The 20,664-nt window shown below is 36.3% G+C and overlaps 1 protein-coding gene across 10 annotated transcripts in view; it reads left to right on the plus strand.

Moving 5' to 3' along the window:
• Positions 1-20,664, plus strand: part of LOC124798640 (FK506-binding protein 5) — a 218,372-nt gene that overhangs the window by 38,254 nt on the left and 159,454 nt on the right. For 3 of the 10 annotated variants that reach the window (XM_047262127.1, XM_047262128.1, XM_047262132.1), the window contains exons 5-7: positions 10,228-10,420; positions 10,533-10,553; positions 15,973-16,112. In XM_047262127.1, the coding sequence (XP_047118083.1) occupies positions 10,228-10,420; positions 10,533-10,553; positions 15,973-16,112 (354 nt within the window). Of the gene's footprint in view, positions 1-10,227; positions 10,421-10,532; positions 10,554-15,972; positions 16,113-16,617; positions 16,719-20,664 lie in introns of all 10 variants that reach the window. The other 7 variants (XM_047262130.1, XM_047262134.1, XM_047262136.1 and 4 more) reach the window with 3 other exon arrangements.

Genomic DNA, 20,664 nt, shown 5'->3' on the forward strand with positions numbered 1-20,664 from the left:
TTGAAATATCAGCTATTGAATTAGCAGGGCTTGATATCACCAAGAAATTATTCATTTTATGAGTGTATAGATCTTTCAGTGGTAGTGTGGACACTTCTTCCAATAAATTAGCAGAAGTTCTAGATAAAGTCTCAAGTACAAAAGTCAACGTTAATTCTGTGTGGGGACATTAACATCAACACTAACATCATAAATGAATCCAGATGCACCCTCATAAATATGCTTCAAAGTTTTGGCATGTCCCTGTTGGTCAATAGTGCAACAAGGGTTACTACAATGACTGCATCAGTAATTGACCACGTGGCCACAAATATGTACAGGGAAAAATGTGTTGTAGCTGTAAAAGCTCTCGGACTATCAGACCAAATAACAAAAATAAAATCAGGCAATGAGTAATTTCCTAAACTACAAGCCTACAGACGACATCTATCAGAAATCAAAATAAACTACAAGCCTACAGACGACATCTATCAGAAATCAAAATAAAAGATTTTTCAAAGGAACTAGCAAAACAAAGCTGGGATGAAGTGTGTAAGGAAAACAATGTGAGTATGAAATTCTCTAAAATGCTCCACATTATTTAAATTGAACTTTGAAAAGGCATTTACAAAAGTATGCATGTCTGTATCATCTCACAAAAGCAGATGGCTAACAGCAGATATTAAGATGTCCTCCCAAACATTTAATTACCTTGGTTCCATGAAAAAGAGTCACAATGATCCAGAATTCTTAAATTTCTATCTTAGATACAAAAAGCTCTTTCAAAAAGTGCTGAGTGCTCCAAAAAAAGATCATTTAATGACAAAATAATATTTAATGCAGAGAATAAAAGCAAATCAGTTATGAAACAGGGAGAGGCAAACAAACCCAGAATAACATACTGCTAAGGGAGGGGGATAAGGTAATAAATGATCCACAACACTTAGTAAACTATGTAAATGAGCATTTTTCAAGTATTGCAGAGAAGTTACAGCAAAAATTCCTCTAAACAAATAATGTATCGCCTGTAAATAATGATGCACTAAATACAATGATGTTACTTCCAACCACAGAGAATGAAGTCAGTAAAACTGTTCAAAAACTATAAAATAAAAAGTCAGTAGGCTTAGATGAAGTACCAATGTGTGTACTGAAACAATGCATAGAGATTATACAAGGACCCTTAACAAATGAATCCTTCACATCAGGGACATTTCCAGAGCAGTTAAAACAGGCAAGACTTGTACCTTTGCTGAAGAAAGGTAACACAGAAGACGTAGAAAATTACTGTCCCATTTCCCTGCTGTCACTATTATCAAAAATAATAGAAGCAATTATGAAAAACAGATTAATAAATTACCTGAATAAATACAATCTTTTAAGCGAATCACAGTTTGGTTCCTGAAGTGGCAAAAATACGGAGTCAGCTGTAGTAAAATTCACAAAGGTTGTACTTGATGCTCTTGACAAAGATGAGTGTGTCATAGGCATATTTTTAGATCTTTCTAAGGCCTTCGATACAATTGAGTACAAGTTTCTATTAAATAAATTAGAACCGTTAGGAATAAGAGGGGTAGCTAATGACTGGTTTTGATCATACCTAGCAGATAGGGTACAAAGAGTAGAGATAACACATACTTCAAATAGGTCTAAACATTTAGTAAAACACTTAATACATAATATAGGGGTTCCGCAAGGTAGCATATTAGGACCAGTAGTATTATTGATATGCATCAGTGACTTTCCCAATAGTATTACTCATGGTGAAAAAATTCTCTTCGCTGATGACAGCAATATTATAGTCACTGAGGAAATGAGAACTCCTTGCAGAGAAAGCAAATGAAACTCTGAAGGAAGTTCATGATTCGTCAATAAGCAAGAAAGTGACATTGAATATAAGGAAAACTAATGCGATGAATTTCAGTTTGAAGACGGAAAATTACAATGTTAAATTAAATGTAGATGGCACCTCTATAGGCTGTGTAACAAGTGCAAAATCTCTAGGAGTGAATAGTGATTCTCAGTTGAAGTGGTGTGAATGCACAAAGGTACTTGCAAACAGAATGTCTTCAGCATGTTATACCCTTAGACTCCTGTCAACAATATGTAACATACAGTGTCTTTTAGCTACATACTAATATATGTACACTCAGTTCTCAGCTACGGCAGTCTTTTTTGGGGAACAAATGCACAAAATATGAAAACAATTTTCAAACTCCAGAAAAGAGCCATAAGAATCATAACCAAAAATGGTAGTCGAGCTCACTGTAAAGATCTGTTCAAAACACTGAGGATTTTAACTGCTCCTTGTCAATACATTTACCTGTCAGTTGTACACATCGAAAATAACATAGGTAATTTCTGAACACACAGTTCTGCCCATCACCATGGAACAAGATCTAGACTCAACTTGCATTTGCCAAGAAAAAATAAACATAAAACTCAAAACAGCATTTTCTACCAAGGAATAAAACTGTACAATAAATTACCAAAAGAGATTAAAGAAATAGCAAAAATTACACTTATTTAAAAAGGCAGTGTTATGCAATACATTTTATACATTGAAGGATTACTTAGATAAAACAGAGTAAGAGTGTGGTAAAAAAATGTTACACAAATAAATAATAATATTTGTTATAAAACATCCAACATTCCACATAACACCTTCACACTGTGTTTTTCCATCTTTTTTCTTTTCTAGAAAATCTTACCCCCAAGCTATGCATTGCACAGTACTAACACCTCTTCCTCATTCTGCACTCAACATCTGACTCATTATAGAGGGATGCTGACTCAGTTTTCCAGGATAGCAAATGGGAAGATGTGATTCAGAAAATGGCCCAGAGATCACCAGTGTGTGTGTGTGTGTGTGTGTGTGTGTGTGTGTGTGTGTGTGTGTGTAGTGTTATGAAACAATGTGTGTATAGTGTGTGCAGTGACTGATAGTGAGATACAAGTGAACAGTGTGGCATTACATTATTTAAGAAAGTATTGTATGCCAGGAGTAAATCTAATGAGTGTCTAACTAGAAGCTTATTTTAAATTGGTCTAAACTTGTAAATACTTTGACTTGTCCTATATCCTTGTAAAGAGAGATCTACAGACGAATAAAGCTACTACCTCTGCTACTACTATTACAACTACAACGACAACAACAACAACTACTACTACTACTACTACTACTGCTACTGCTATCACTATTACAACTACAATGACAACAACCACAACAACAACAACAACAACAACAGCTACATAGCATTAGACATCAACAGTGTTGTAAAATTGGCATGACTGCAGTAATGCATATATACTGTATCAATGAAACAGTTGGTTTTGAAGCCTATATTTGTTAAGATTATTTGCTTGATTTGATTGTCCTCTACTTGCCTCTTTCCTTTGAACCTACATTAGTAAACACTCTGTATATGAGCCCTACTGCAAATTAGATATTTTTCATGTTTATTTGCACTAGTTAATCTATAACATGGTAGTAAATAACAGGTATTTCTGCTTACATTGATGACTTGACAACTGTTGTCAAGTCACCAAAGTAAAGGTTCCAAAAGTGAATTCACAGAATCCAGATAATGCAAGTATTGATACATCTGATTGTCTGTACGTGGAGTACATAAAGGTCTGAAGATGGCATTATTGAGATTCTGAAATTGGTTGTCATTAAATAAAATAACTTCTCAAAACATACAGCTGTTTAGTGATTCTCCTTGGTAAATATTTGACTGGCCACTGTTCCTACTACACAATGGATCAACAGAGGATAAATTAATCTATAGGTATTGGAGTGCATGACATGGCAAAGTTAAGAAACGTGTTTATCCAAATTATAATTTTTTGAAAACATGAACCTATATGTGATTTTCTTTAGTTCTAAGTAAAACTTGGTTCCCGTGTTAAGCTTGGCCTTTAACCTTCTTATTATATATTCTGTTTCTTCCTGCTGCCCCTTTTCTCCAAAACGTGCTTAACTATTCCCCTGACAAAATGGGAAGTTCTTAAAAAATTATAAGGAGCTAGCAGCATGTTAAGTACCAGACTGCTTTCCCAGTGGCTCAATTTTCAAATTGTCATCAAATAATTTCTTTCAATTTTTCCTACAAAGCTTATTCTGTCTTGCTTTGCATAATAGCTCCCTGATAAATTTGAGTAGCTTTCCAATAATTCATATGTATCTACTTGCACAGATAGGCAAGTTCTTCCCATTCCCTCTGATTGTAGGCTTTGTAAATCCATTTTTCCCCCACTGTGGTGATGTCTCCTTCCTGCAACTTCTTAATCACATCATATAAATCTCTCAGTTCTATCATTCCATCAGTATCAACCACTTCACTTGTTTCACATTCTCGTTTAGTTTCCATTAACATTTGATCTTAATGCACTTTTTTTCAGAGTTTCAAATTCACTTTACCCATCAACTTCACCTGTTTCCATCATGAAAAGTGCACATGCCTCATCAACATTTTTATCATCATTAAATAAATAAACTACAGCATCAGTAACTAATGCTTCATTACAACTCTCTAAAGCATTACCACATAAATCACCAACACCAAACTCAATAACAGTCACATAATCAACATCTTTTATGTGTAAACTCGTGTAATTTTTACCTGAAGTCAGCATTCACCATTGTTGACGCTGGTGTCATCCCTAATGTTGCTATTCAGCCAGAATAATTTTATTTCCAAGAAAAGCTTGTTTTCATCTACAGCTAATGGTTTAAACAACTATTGGCATTGACTGGATGCTGATCTTAATTTCAGATACTTGATTCTTAATCTAAATTAATCAGTCATTCATTTCACTAAAGCATCCAATATTAAATTTAAAACATTCACTTTGATTTCACAGCTATTTAGAGGGCCTAAATGGATTTCATTCTCTGAAGATTTCCAGTTACTGGTGTCTTAGTTAACATGATTTCCATTTGATTTATTCATATCTAAATCCTCACTGAAATGATTCTCAAAAACAAAATGCTACATATGACAGCACACTTTTCACCATTCAGCTTGATCTTTTAGAGTCCTGATGCTTCCCATATGATACATGAAGCAGGAGTGTTGCTGTTTCTGTTACTGCCACAATGGGGCTGATTGTGAAACTAAAGCACACACGTTACCTGTTGCCTGATATGAACTGCTGCTGTCTGGTGGCATCGAGCGGTTATGCTGGTGGTTTACCAAAGCCGAACTTACTGTGGCTTCAGATGTTCTCATGGTTTTGTGATGTCACTTCTAAAATGGTATAAGCTTCATAACCGACCTCTTGGAATTCCTGTCTTCTGCATACCATTCAGACTTACCTCATTGCATAAATCACAATTACCAGCTTGTCTGAGTTTATCAGACAAATCCCAGATAGGCCCCCATATTGTGAAGTTCTGTTGCCTTTCTAGTAATGAAAACTGTTGTAATAGGTTAAGTTCAACAAAATCTAAACTTTTTTTACACACTTTGTTCAGCTGCAATATGTGCTACCCTTGTGGTCACTAAAAACAGAATATTATGTTCTTTGCTTTGCTAAGCCCATCCTGCACCTACTATGTGATGTCACATCTGCCTAGTACACAAGATGCAGTCGCTAGTCTGCAACAAAATTAAGTAAATCTGTTACGACATTTTAAACTATTTGTTACATTTACAAGAAAGCCATGCCTTCTGTCAGCAAAAGATTGACTAAACTGTCATTTGACACCAGTGAAGCACCTCACAGACCAACAGTCACATAGTAGACTCCTCAGAGAAAGTGATGTAAGATAGAAAAAATAAACCTAACACATAAAATTCTATGAATACAAAAAGACAAAGTATCATAATTGCAATCTCTTTTTACTATGTGAAACAGGTCAGGAGTACAGTTATAGTAAACTTTTGTAGTGAAAGTTAGAGAAACATGCTGATTTACATTATTTTATTTTCAACAAAGAAATATTTAGATGATTGTTTCAAGCTACTTATGGAACTGTGTGCAAGAGGTTCTAAAGTGGACTCCACATAAACACACCAGACAAAAAAAATTAGGTAACCTTCCTCCCACACCCAGAGACAACACTCCAGTACCACATAATACTGCCTATATGTCTTCATCTACATCTACATACATCTCTACTCCGCAAGCCAATGTATGGTGTGTGGTGGAAGGTATTTCTGGTACCTCTAATCTGATCCTGGCTTCCCTGTTATGTTCACAAATGGTGTTTGGGAAGAAGTTTTAATTTCTTGGATTTTATCATTGTCATTTTGAAAGACAAATTTGGGAGGAAGTAATATGTTGCCCAACTTTTCCGGGATGTGCCCTTCTCAGAATTTAAGTAGTAAACTTCTCCATGATGCTCAATGCCTCTCTTGGAGTGTCTGCCACTAGAGTCTATTGAACTTTTCTGGAACACTCTCATGCTGACTAAATAATCCTGAGACAAAACACGCTCATTGGATCTTGTCTCTCTCTTCTATTAATGCAACCTGGTGAAGGTCCCTGAAATAAGTAGTTTGGGCTTTTAATAATTCTCACATCAAGCATAATTTCACATAAGTTATTCAGTGTAGATCTTATGGAATTTCCATGAGTCACTGAGTGTTTGGACATATAATAGTTAACACTTGTTGGACAGTGGTGGACTTTGAATGACTTTGGTAGTTTACTAGAACTACTTGGTAGTTAACATGGTATACTTCCCTTTTCAATAAATTTGAGAAATATCGGTTATAATTCAATCACCAAAATGAATTAATAAATTTTATGTATTTTAAGTCTGAAGACAAGTGAGTTGAGAACATTATTTAAATTTTATCATGTCATATTTCAATCCTGACTGCATTCTGTATAATTTATGAGGATTAACAGGGTAATGTGACAGATGCTTAGTTGACCCCTAGACAATAAATGAGACCAGAGAATTTAAAATGAACAATGCATCCAGAAGCCTTCAATACAAAGCAACAGTTGTGTTAAGAATGTATCATATTGTCGTAACCATTTACAGTGTTCCGAAGTGATCGGTGTGCCCGTTTAAATGGATGGCTAATATTTTGTACAATGAGCTTATTTTTTCCCTCATGCCATGTTACCCCAGAATATGATGCCATAAGATAGTAAATCTGTCAGAGACAGCAAAGGACTTGGAAGAGCAGTTGAATGGAATGGACAGTGTCTTGAAAGGAGGATATAAGATGAACATCAACAAAAGCAAAACAAGGATAATGGAATGTAGTCTAATTAAGTCAGGTGATGCTGAGGGAATTAGATTAGGAAATGAGGCACTTACAGTAGTAAAGGAGTTTTGCTATTTGGGGAGCAAAATAACTGATGATGGTCAAAGTAGAGAGGATATAAAATGTAGGCTGGCAATGGCAAGGAAAGCGTTTCTGAAGAAGAGAAATTTGTTAACATCCAGTATTGATTTAAGTGTCAGGAAGTCATTTCTGAAAGTATTCGTATGGAGTGTAGCCATGTATGGAAGTGAAACATGGACGATAAATAGTTTGGACAAGAAGAGAATAGAAGCTTTCAAAATGTGGTGCCACAGAAGAATGCTGAAGATTAGATGGGTAGATCACATAACTAATGAGGAAGTATTGAATAGGATTGGGGAGAAGAGAAGTTTGTGGCACAACTTGACCAGAAGAAGGGATCGGTTGGTAGGACATGTTCTGAGGCATCAAGGGATCACCAATTTAGTATTGGAGGGCAGCGTGGAGGGTAAAAATCGTAGAGGGAGACCAAGAGATGAATACGCTAAGCAGATTCAGAAGGATGTAGGTTGCAGTAGGTACTGGGAGATGAAAAAGCTTGCACAGGATAGAGTAGCATGGAGAGCTGCATCAAACCAGTCTCAGGACTGAAGACCACAACAACAACAAGATAGTAAATATAGGAAAAGTTAAGTCAGTTGTTTGGAACTTTATCTTCTAAATCTGTTATTATCTACAATGAAAAAATGGCAGCACTTAGATAATGTTTAAGATGATCTGGATGATCTGTAACATGTGACTTGCAGCCGAGGTTCTTCTCAGTATATAACCTAAGAATTTAAAATATTTTGTTCTATTTATTGATTTACCCTCATGCATTATTTCTAATGGTGTGGTCGGGCCTCGGGCAATATTGGATTGCTGCATGTAGTGTCGTGTTATCCAAGTTCAGTGACAGTCTATCTGCAGAGAACCATTTTTCGAGATAATTTTATTTATATTTACAGATTTTGAAGTTTCTCCATTAGCATTAGTTGTAATACTTGCATCATCAGCTAAGAGAACTATTTCTACCTCTCTGTTAGATCTTTTATATATAGCAAGAACAAGAGTGGAAGAAAACCAGTTACCAGCAAAATCTCTGATACTGTAATATGTTAGCTTCTGTATGAGAATACTATGAATTGCACAATCAGATACTTTTGGTAAGTCACAGAGAATATCAGTCAGCAGTATTTTATCATTTATATTTTTTGTAATCTGATGTGTGACTTGAAAAAAAAAAAAGTGTTTTGTTCAGTGATCATTCAGAAGTCTAGTTATATGATAAGTATCTTATTTTGAAATAGTCATGTTACAGTTCTTGTGCATATAATGTCCGCCCTGACAGCTGAGTGGTCAGCGCGATGGAATGCCATGCTAAGGGGCCTGGGATTGATTCCTGGCTGGGTCGGAGATTTTCTTCGCTCAGGGACTGGGTGTTCTATTGTCTTCATCACCGCCATCTCGTCCCCATTGATGCACAGGTTGCCAAAGTGGCATCAACTCTAAAGACTTGCACCAGGTGACCGTCTACCCAAAGGCAGGCCCTGGCCACACGACATTTCGTTTTTCTGGACATAATAATTTCCATTACCTTCAACTGTCCATTCAAATCCTCAGAGACATCCCATGAAGTGATGTTTAAAAATGGTGGCTATTCGACTTCTATCGTTCATTATATGGCTGTTATCTTTATTAGCAAAGTCCTCATATTCCTTAGCAGATTATCCAATTTATCTTTTAGTTATTGCTTATATATTTATTTTTATTGCCTGAATTAGTGATTTCAGACATTATACAGAAGTTTTTTTATCTCACAGCACATCATGAACTCTTCCTTAACTTCACTGTTTGCCCTGTCAATTATGTATAGTTTTCTTTTCCTTACTTGTGATAGTTTTGATTTTGCAATCCAATGTGTTTTTGATTTCTTAAGAATGCTGTCCTCCTATGAACCATAGACCTTTCTGAGGTGGAGTGGTTTGCGTGTTTCAGTGATACAGACAGTGGTGTCATAGGTGCAACATCAAAGGAAGGAGAGATCAGACCAGCCTAGGGTTCCTGAAGAGGGGCAGCAGCCTTTTCAGTAGTCACAGGAGCAACAGTCTGGATGATTGATCTGTTCTTGCAGCATTGGCCAGTGTGACTTTGCCATTATTTTACCATAGCACATGCAGCTGTACAGTATTGTTAAATGGTGATTGCATCCTCTTGGGTAAAATATTCCAGAGCTAAAATGTCACCCCCTCAAATCTACAGGCAGGGACTACTCAGAGTGTGTCATCATCAGGAAAAACAAAACTTGAATTCTACAGGTCAGAGCATGGAATGTTAGATCCCTTAATCATGAAGCTATGCTAGAGAACATAAAAAGGGAAATGGATCGGTTGAAATTAGATATAGTAGGAATTAGTGAAATTCTGTGGCAGGAAGAACAGGGCTTCTGGTCAGGTGAGTATTGGGTTATAAAGAAATCAAATACACTTCAAGATTAAGACTTATTGATTAACAAACTAAGAATGCAGGTAAGCTATTATAAACAATATATTTAATGCATTATCTTAACAAACTAGCTTCATTAATGATGAAGAGATTGAACGAATGTGTGATGAGATAAGAGAAGATATTCAGATAATTAAGGTAGGCAAAAATTTAATTGTGATGGGAGGTTGGAATTTTTTAGTAGGAAAAGGAAGAGAAGGAAGAATAGTACTGGAACATGGATGGGGGACAGGAATCAAAGAGGAAGTTGCTTGGCAATATTATACACAGAGCATATTTTAATCTGATTGTAAAAACAGTCATAGGTCAGTCCACCACTATGGAATGGAATAGTTTTCATATATTTTAATAGTTGCTAATACTTGATTTAAGGATCATAAAAACTTTTTATGTATCTATTTCACGAATAGCAGTTAATCTTAAAAATTGCTATTGTCATATTATTGTGGTAGTTGTTTGATGCCTTGTTGATGGATAGTTTTAATTCTGTTTATAGGTCATGTTTAAGAAGCCTAGTGAACACAGTTCAGGTTACGGAGAGTTTCATCCAGACCCAGAATTTCGTAAGATTGTTTTTGCAGAAGATTACACAACTAAAAATGGTAACTGTGAAGAAAAGTTGAGGCCACGAATAAATAATGAACCAGCACCTGCATGGAAAGCACCTGAAGAAAATGGAACTAGACTTGGTGAGTTTTTATCTACCATGTAAATATTTCTTTGTCAGACTCATTTGTTGTGGTATGTGCTATACATGTATGTGAGATTAAATTGAAAAGTTTTTTTTTTCTCATGCACCAGGATGGAAAGAGAGGGATACAAGTGAGTACCATTTACATTCAGTTCCTTTAATTAAAGTCTTATCTTAAATTTTACTTGTATACTTATCAACTCATTGTTATAATAAGGGGATAGTACTTCATGATAGACTCACTGCCTTCAGTCCTGTTATATTTGCAGATGTCACAATCAAGCAAAACTTTTATATTTTCTCATCATCACATATGTAGTACACTTTTTTCTTTTTACATTCTCTCTCTCTCTCTCTCTCTCTCTCTCTCTCACACACACACACACACACACACACACACACACACACACACACACTCAGCAACAGTAACTTGTTAATGTAACATCACAAGAATGTAGAATGGTTGACAAACACTATGTTCTTGTAGTTTCATAGCTTTACCAATTGAATGTTCCATTTGATACAGTTAACTAAGCATTTTATCTTATTTCTTTACCTTTACTATGGCACTGCACAGTGTCCTTGGGTATTATTCAAAAGAGTTTTACCGTATATAAAATCATTCTGCTGACAGATCAGGAGACCAACTGGGTAACTGAAGTGTTTCAGGGGGTAATATTGATGTATATTAGTCCATCTAGTTTAGTAATGTTGGGTATTATTTGACTGTCAAAAACTCAGAAGCACATTTCCTGGAATCAGTTGTCTTCATCAGGAAGTAAGCAGAATACCACATCTGGAGCTCTGTGTGACAGACAAATACCCATTAGAACCAAAAAAAAAAAAAAAACCTGTACAGAGTAACCATTACTCTGTGATTTACTGCAGTGATGTATTGGCTGTGAACACAGAACTGAAATCTCCATTCAGAATATGTCCACATTTTTCAAGTGGACATAGTTGGATTACTTTCAATGATTGGCTCATTAATGAATGCATAGTTGATATTTCTAAAGTAACATCCATCACAGAACTGGTACATCATTGTTTGAGAGTAAAGACAGAGCCCCGTGGCCACTTGCCAGGCAACTGTCTAAAAGGGTGTGTAAAAGACAGAATGGCTTGAACAAGTAATGTTCTGTTACCCTTATCTATGATGGTAAAACTTTTTCAGTGACACTGTTAGACAGGTGCAGTATTTATTCACATTCTTGTGCAAATTGCAAATGATGTAGGCACTAAGGAGACTACTCACTGAATAGCAGAAGTCTTAGGTGAACTCCCCCCACACACATGCCTGCGTGGATGCATGCTCACACACATAGCCACACCTGGGCTGATACATTGTGCTGGCTGATTGTGTTTATAGCCAGTACAATGTTGCTGCAGATGCATAGGATTCATCCAAAAGCTAGAAAAGTTTGGTGATTTATCTGGTAACAAATAGGCAACCATGTTGCATATTTATTACCAGATAAATCAACAATTTAAATCAAAGTCACAGTTTGTCATCCACGAAAGATGTAATGAAATTAGAAAAGTTTTCATTCTCTTTTGTGTGCATACCAACACCTCAGTGCTTCTGCTATTTGGTGAATTTTATCCTTTAGTGTCATATTATTTACATTGCACCAGAACTCTCATTATTCTTAAACCACATGGCAAGTGTATAAAATTAAAGCAGTTCTATTTCTTTGTAGTATCAAGAGTTTGTGTTTCAATTTATAATGATCTGTATTTTTTATAAGAAATTCGGTCACCATCAGGACAAATATATTTTTAATTGTGAGTGCTGACTCAATCCTACATGTTTGGGGATGATAAAAATTTTCCAGATTTTTATGCGTGTCATCAGATTGTATCTAAATTTGTCTTTAGTTGGTTAAATTACTCTTTATTTACTAATATACTGATGAATTTATACCATTACTTAATTGAGAATGCTAATTTACACTCAAAAGGGGGGGGGGGGTAGTAATTTACATAACTAAAATCTGAAAATTACTGTATACAAAATGGTTGTGTGTGACAGGAAGTCTCATCACATTGATCACAAAATTGTTAGATGCAGAGCAATCATGAATCAGAATTAGAAAGAAACAGATTCACCAGGCAGGAATGTAGATTCTGGGAATTTATATAAGAACAGGGACGAATACCAGATTAAACTAGGTATTAAATGTAGCATCTTAAAAATTGTATGTTATACAGACATAGGAAAAAGGACAAATTATGTAACAAAAGTACTTGGGAAAACAAGGAAAAGAGGTTACAGTGTTAAAAGTTCAAAGAATGAAAAGGGAAAGAAAATCTTATCTGGGCCAAGGCAACTATTAAATACAAGGTGAAAGTCTGAAGCAACAATAACAATATTGCACAATATTTTGAATGTAACAAAAATGTACATTCATGCAGTATGGAAAGATCTGGCAGAATGTAAAAAAAAAAAAAAAAAAAAAAATACGAGTAAGAGTAACAACTCACCGAATATTAGAGATGTTGAATCATTGACAAGCATATAAAAATTACTGAAAACTTTGCTAGCTTTCAGATGAATCCTTTTTCGTACTAGAGAAAAACACACACACACACACACACACACACACACACACACACACACATACATTGTGCCAGCTGAGTACACAATGGTGGGACTGCAGTTCTGCAGGTAGAATGGCGTGAGGATTCGTGCTGGGTGGAGTGGATGAGACACAAAAGGAGGTGGAGAATGGGAGGGAGGTGGAGGGACCATGGATGATGGCTTGGAGGAAGAGAAAGTGAGAATTAGAGGCATCAGTTGCATTGGATAGGAATTTAGACACCCTGAAAGACACTCCATAACTGGTGTGTTCATGCAGCACACAAAATGAGGAGGAATGGGATGGGAAGGAATGACAGAAGATAGGAAGGAGAGACTGAGCAAGAGGATTTGACAGTATGAGTGAAGTCGAGGTCCTGGGGTGGGTTGGAGTTGGTTATGGGGTAGTGTTTAACAGAAATTGAGGCCAAGAGGATTATGATGTATTCACAAACTTCTACTTATGATTGTTAAACTGGATCACAAAGTGGAATCAGCAGAAAATCTTCTCGTGCATGTGACTTGTATTGAGAGAAATAAACTGTGAGACCACTGTGAACATATGGTTAACATTTGTATGAAACTACCATTAGTGGTAATAAGAAAGTCATGGCAGCCAATCAAATGGATGGTAGGTATGTTTTTTTATGTATTGTCACCATCTGCCTACAGGCCACTCATGTGTCTGTGAAAGTGGATTTAATTGGGAGTTTTGAAAGAATTATATCCTATTAATTCTCAATCATTGGTCCATTTGTATTCATTCAGTGACATATTTGCAAATGGAAAGAAGAGTGCAAGTGGTATTTGATGTATTGCTGTTAGTGTTTGAACATTTTACCCACTATGTAATATTCTGTTGCTGTCTTGTAATAAGAGAAGATATGCACTGGATTGAGGGGAAGCTATGATTTTGGCCTTTACACTACTTGCATAATAGTAGTTGCTGGCAAAGACAGTCACACAAAGTACACATTCAGCCATTATTATTGTCCAATTTCAAACCAAATTCAACCAATAGCAAGCCATGCTGCCAAGGCGTGTGTAACTATACCTTGACTGATTTCTGTCCAGACATATTAATATGGAAGACCTTTGTGTAACAGACCTACTTTAGCTGTAAAAAACATACAGTAAAATATTTGCAGCAATGCTCTAAATCTGCTTGAGAAAAATTTAGATTGTTTTTCATTGCCTCCAGATGAGAAATTTTATCCCATGGTATCCTGACTTGTGTTCTCTTCAGCTCACTACTTCAAAAGTATTAAACCTTGCTGTGAACAGCAGTCAAAATATTGAAATTTGTCTCACGTTATTAGTCCTCTAGTCCTTTAGTTTGGCCATATGACATCATATGAAGTCAGGGAGGCTGGCTGGCGCACCAACCCTCGTAGTCAATCTGCTGGGTGGATTTTTGAAACTTTTTGTTTTTTTTTTTAGAGGCGGGAGGGGGGGGGGGGGGGGCTCATTCCTTTATTGGGGGAAAGAGACTGATGTGAAACTGACAAAAGGAAAAGATAAATAGCCCCAATGTGCAAGGTAGGAATTGAAGCTAGCTATGGAGTATATAATAATTAGTTATATTCAATCAATGTATCAAAGTTGAGAGTGAAAACTGTAAAGATATCATTCAAGTGCAGGTGAATATGAAATACAAAAGAAATGAGAGAGATTGGAGTGACGTGATAAGTGAGAAAGGAGTTAAAATGGAACAACAAATTATGAAAAATGGAAAAATTAGGAAAAATAACCTGATGCGGTTGGTAGTTTATATTACAGACTCGAAATTGATGATGTATCTGCTGTTGTATTCCAGGGCTTTGGAAATTGTGGTACAGTATTTTGCTTCAGGCTAGTACATCTGATATGTGTGCAATTTTTTTCCCTAATGTTTCATTGGTTCCCTAGTAATTATTGCTGGCTAATTAACTGTATAAAAGTTCTGGAAGTAACAGATGAACAACTGTTTATCTATTTGTTTCTTGCTTGTCAGCCATGCTTTAGTTGTTAATGTTTCAGTAATTCTGTCCAACTTAGTGACTTTCTGAATTATTGTGTGAAAACAACTCTCATTTACTTTGATACACAAAAAGCAGTCTATCAGCTGCATATAAATGTGTTAGTTAAGTTTGTATAATTACTGAATCAGACTGCATATTTGACATACCAGTCCAGAATTAATCTGTTTTAGTATAGAAAATATGTTGGACATTTCCAACTGTTAGTGAGCTATACTACTCAACTTTTCAGGTCAGGAAACTGTGCAGCTAATGATATTAGATTATTATTTTTTTCTTACAGTCTGAGTTGTTGATATTATCTTTTACCATATTTGCTGTGTGTTATAAACATTATCTGAATGTCCTGTGACTATTATTATTTCTCATATGAATCATTTGTTTTGTACTTGTGAACAGCTTTTAACCCATTCTTTCTTCAGCAAAATCAGTGAACAGTTGCATTATGTCCAGTATTTGACATAAACCTTATAAACGTGTATGTTGCCCAAGCTGGAGGAGACCTGGATGGAATTGATGTACTGATCTGTTTAATGTTAACACTGGAGGCTTGGTTTTAAAAATGGAAATTTGTAGGACCTGTAGATTAATTCTAAGATCTCTTTCAGTTCACCATAAGCTGTCCACAATTGAGTTATGTGAGATGTCCATCTTTCTTGTTTCTTATGAGGGCATGCATGAGTTTTGCTGGCAAGCCAATGTCCCATTGAAGAATCCAAGTGAGAGTTGATGTTAAACAAATTTTAATGCTAAGCAAAAGTTAATGCTTTGCCATTGTGTTTCAAAAGAAGTATGACACAAATTTAGTTTCCTGTCTAAGAAAGTAATATTAAAGGAGAAACACCATCGTATGACTCCTACAGTAAAGAATTATTGGCTCTTCACTATAGTCCTGTTTTGGAAATCATCTAGGAATAAAGGTGCAGTGGCAGGTTACTATGGTCTGTCTTTCAGGGGATCTAGAGATTGATCACCTGCGCAAGCGGCTTGAGGAGACAGAAGCAGCCATGGAGAGGATTGTAGCTCAGATGGGTTCAGTTCCTCTTCCCTTGCATTCCTCATCAGGCATGTGTTTGGGTTCATTTCATGCCAAGGTTAGGGCAGTATGCTCATATCCACAGCTTGGTGGCTTGCATGGCATTTTGATTTTTTATCGCATTTGCAGTTCATGTCATTGAAAATGTGTCCACTGCTAGAAATTCCAGGAAACATTGCTGTTTGTGTTTGTAGGTGCACCACTATGAACTTTCATACCTGAATAGAATATGATCACATTTTGTACAGCTTAGAACAGATGTGAATATCAAGAGCTGAAAATAAATGTATTAACAGCCATCACTCATGAAGTTAGAGCAAGATTGTTGTGCATCAAGCACGAAATTTCTGAAAATGGTGTGCAAAATAGAAACAGCAATGTCAAAACATCAGTAATGTGGTTTAGATACGTACCCTGTAAATATAGATTTGTGAAATTATTAATTGTATCCACTGTCACAGACAAGAATTCTTGAGACCTGAATCTTGTGGCAGTAATGATTGGAAGTTTCTTTGCTGCAATTTATCTCTCATTTACCCTCTTTTGACCTACTTCTTTCGTAGTTATGACAGCAATCACAGGATTAATAGCTGAAGTGGATCTTCAAAGAGAGATTCTAGAAAAGCGAGCTGGAACACAAAACAGTTCTCTGTCAGAAAAGAAGGTACTGTGTAATGACACTGTTGGCATTTGTCAAGTGTCCTGCATGGCTAAGTAGCTTTACAACCAAGTAACAATGAGCAGTGTGGGTGTGAGCTATAATGAGATGAAGAACTACATTTTTTCGTACTCTTGTTATTGAAATTATTTTAGTTATGGATAACACTTTTAATGTGTTTAATGTATGTATACCAGTTAATTAAATGACAATTAAAGTGCGGATTTCAGATATAATTATGCAGAAGTTTAACTGAGAGAAGATGTAGTGACTTTCATCAAGTCATTACTTAGATGTAGGACTTTTCATAACAAAATAAAAATTTTTGCAAAAATAAATGTTATGTTTATAAACTTGTGTTTTTTCTTGTTATAATAGTTATATAATTTATTCTGAAAAGTGACTTCATCATTAGTTTACAAAAGTTTTCTAATGTGTTACTAGTAACTGGAATTGCAGTCAATTGAATGCTGTGATCCTACAACTGTTGTCATTAGGGGAAATATCAGACATTTGGAGCCACACATTGTCTTAAGTCTCTTTACTTTATGAGACAGGAATGTGCCACCGTAAAATAACTGTCCAATTTTCTGTTTCTGATTTGCACTCAGTTTGACAAAAACCACTTTGGAATAAACACTCAATCTCACACACATTACACTAAACATGATTGCTCATCAACTTACCAATTGACAAATCAATAACAACTAAAGCTGAGACTCAGATAATTATTATTCATCTTATTTCTCATTCTCATTGAGTGGAGCCTTGGAATTTTTATGTGCATCAGTTTTTTTAAATCTTCTCATGGTGGTATCTGAGTGTACACAGTGCTGCCATCATCTTCTTAGCATATCTTATTAAAAAAGAGAAAACTGCTGTTATACTTTAATTTCCCCAGTCACCACAACATAGTCCCCCTGGTCTCTTGTACTAGGAGTTGAACAAATCATTATTGGAAGGCCATTGACATGTTAGATTACTGTTGCAATCCCAGTGAGAGTTAAATGGAATTCCATTTCATGGGGAAAATAAAGATGGCTAGAGCCATGGTCAGATGAATAGGGTGGGAGTGGATGAACATTCTCATGATGATGCAAACTGTCTTAATCCTTCACCCCTCTTTCTGTTTGTACCAAATTTTTTCCACTAGTTTCCTCCAAGCATCATAATAGAACAATTCGAAAACACAAACTTTAATTCCTTGTGGATTGTTCTATGATTTTTAACAACAATTACATAATGTTGCTTTGAAATTTCTTTTATTCACTGTATCCTCCAGAAAGTACAGAATTTACTATGGCAATAGTTATTTCAGTTCATATGCTAAAATGTGTTAGCATGTCCCATGTGACAACCCAAAATACTACATCCAATGCACACTACCTGCTTCCTGACATTGTAGTCTGATTTGAAACTGTGGGACAATTGTAACAAGATAGTTTCTTACCTAAAGCAAGATAACCGTGTGCTTCATCTGCTGATAGAACAATTCAACATAGTAATTCATGTGTAGAGTTTTAACACAATATCAGTGTGTTGTAAATAGTGGTAATATTAAACGTCCATAGTTTTCTTTAAGAAAGGTAATATTAAAATATTTTGTACACGACCCATAAAGTAACATATCTCTAATCACAAGTGAATGTAGAGCCATTTTCTGACTACATAGGCTCTCCAAGGACGTGAGAAGAGTACCACTTATTTTACATTCATCAAATCTGTAATTTACAGTTTGGATCATCTCTTCAGAATGTAATGCAAACACAGAACTGTAATTTACATTTAGAATCCTCTCTTGTGAATATAATGCAGAAGTTTCCAAAGTATGATCACAGTTTTGATTTCATATTATGTGTTACAATAAATTGCTCACAATTGGTAGCACCCAAGATACCTGTTCCATAGATGTGCTCATATTGTTTGAAAATTTAGAATTGCTTTCTTCTGTATTTCATCTTAAGTAGATATCACAGGTTGACTGTGTTTCTATATATTAAGCACAAATCTGTTGTGTGAAGTTTCGTTATGATGCGCTAAATAGTAAATGTTGAAACATCCTGGCAGATTAAAACTGTATGCTGGACCGAGACTCAAACTCGGGACCTATGCCTTTCGCGGGCCATCTGAGCTACCCAAGTACGACTCACAACCCATCCTCACAGCCTTAATTCTGCCAGTACCTTGTCTCCTACCTTCCAAACTTCACAGAAGCTCTCCTGCAAACCTTGCAGAACTAGCACTCTTGGAAGAGACGATATTGCAGAGAGATGGCTTTGCCACAGCCTGGGGGAAGTTTCCAGAATTTCATTTCTTCGCAGTATCCTTTCTTCCAGGAGTGCTAGTTCTGCAAAGTTTTTCAGGACAGCTTCTGTGAAGTTTGGAAACTAGGAGATGAGGTCCTGGCGGAATTAAGACCGTGAGGATGGCTCGTGAGTCGTGTTTGGGCGGCTCAGATGGTAGAGAACTTGCCCGCAAAAGGCAAAGGTCCTGAGTTCGAGTCTTGGTCCGACACAAGTTTTAATCTGCCAGGAGGTTTCATATCAGCGCACACTCCACTGCAGAGTGAAAATTTCATTGTAGTAAATGTTGTTTGCCTATGTGTATCCTATCTGTTTTTCTTTCCTTCTGATATTTCATTAGTAACCATTTTTATCCCACTGTTCAGATTATCTGAAAATAAAAACAGTTTGTGTTAAATAAAATAATTCCCAATTTGGTTTGTCCTATAAGCACCAGAGGTCATAAAATATGTGTATAATGTAAGCAGTAATTGCTAAATTTTGAACTAGTATATGCAGCCTAACAAAAGAAATGAAGCACCCAGTAGGGGCACTGTAAACAAAATGAAACTTCGTAAGTTGTAAGGTTGTATGATGTTACTCCAGTGATTACAAATTCGAGCCAAATTTACAAAGAACTTGGCAATATGAGCCCACTTACCTGTATAACACTGCAATCCCTCCTGCCTGGATGCATGCACCGATTCAGTTGGGATGTGTGCCATAAAGTTATTGTATACTCTCCAGAGCCAAATTGAACCTCAACCACTGTAACTGGATTTTGATATCCTGGATACTGGCAATGGGACAGAGTTGACGTCTAAATTGGTACTACACAACTTCTGTCAGGGACAGATCTGGGTACCTTACATTGTACTGGAGTACCCCAACATCAGGCACACAGTTCAAAGAGGCATGTGCCATGTTTGGATGAGCATTGTCCTTTTGAAAAAGGCACCATGATACTGTCATATGTGAGAGCAACACATACTGTCATATGTGAGAGCAACACTGGTTTGACTCTTCAAAACATTGGAAGGATGTGACTTTTGCCCAGGTTGCCACCATACACACCTGTGATGATCATCCAGGGTAGTGTGGAACCATGATTCATTGCTGAACATAATACACAGTTCAATACTATTTGTCAGTAGTCCACTCTTCTTGGTCATGGCACCACTCTAAATGCAGCCATTTGTGTTGTAGTGTTAACAGCAGCGTATGCATGGGATGGTAATTCACCATTCCAGCTGCAGTTAGTTCTGACCAATGGTGCAGGATGACACAACATGTTGCAGAAAGTCCACTACTTGTTCTAGGATTGCAGGTGCAGATGTGAAGTGTTATGATCTACTTGGTGCACAATACAGCGATCCTCCCTTGTGGTGGTCAGATGTGGTCAACCAGACTCTTGACAATGAGTATGCCTGCCCAAACGTTCCTGTGCTCTCCAACATTGGGGCAATGTCACATCCAAATTATCACATCCAAATAACCCACAAATATGGATACTGCACGATTCGACCAGGTAGTTAAATTGAGACCCACAATGAGGCCTCATTCAAACTTTAAACTTTGTAGTTGCTGATAACGGCCTCTCTTATGAATACTCAGTACTTCCGCATTGTTCACAGTAATGATTCAATATCTGATGCTGTTCACACCCCTCT

The sequence above is a fragment of the Schistocerca piceifrons genome, chromosome 5, assembly GCF_021461385.2.
Source record: "Schistocerca piceifrons isolate TAMUIC-IGC-003096 chromosome 5, iqSchPice1.1, whole genome shotgun sequence".
NCBI lineage: Eukaryota > Metazoa > Arthropoda > Insecta > Orthoptera > Acrididae > Schistocerca > Schistocerca piceifrons.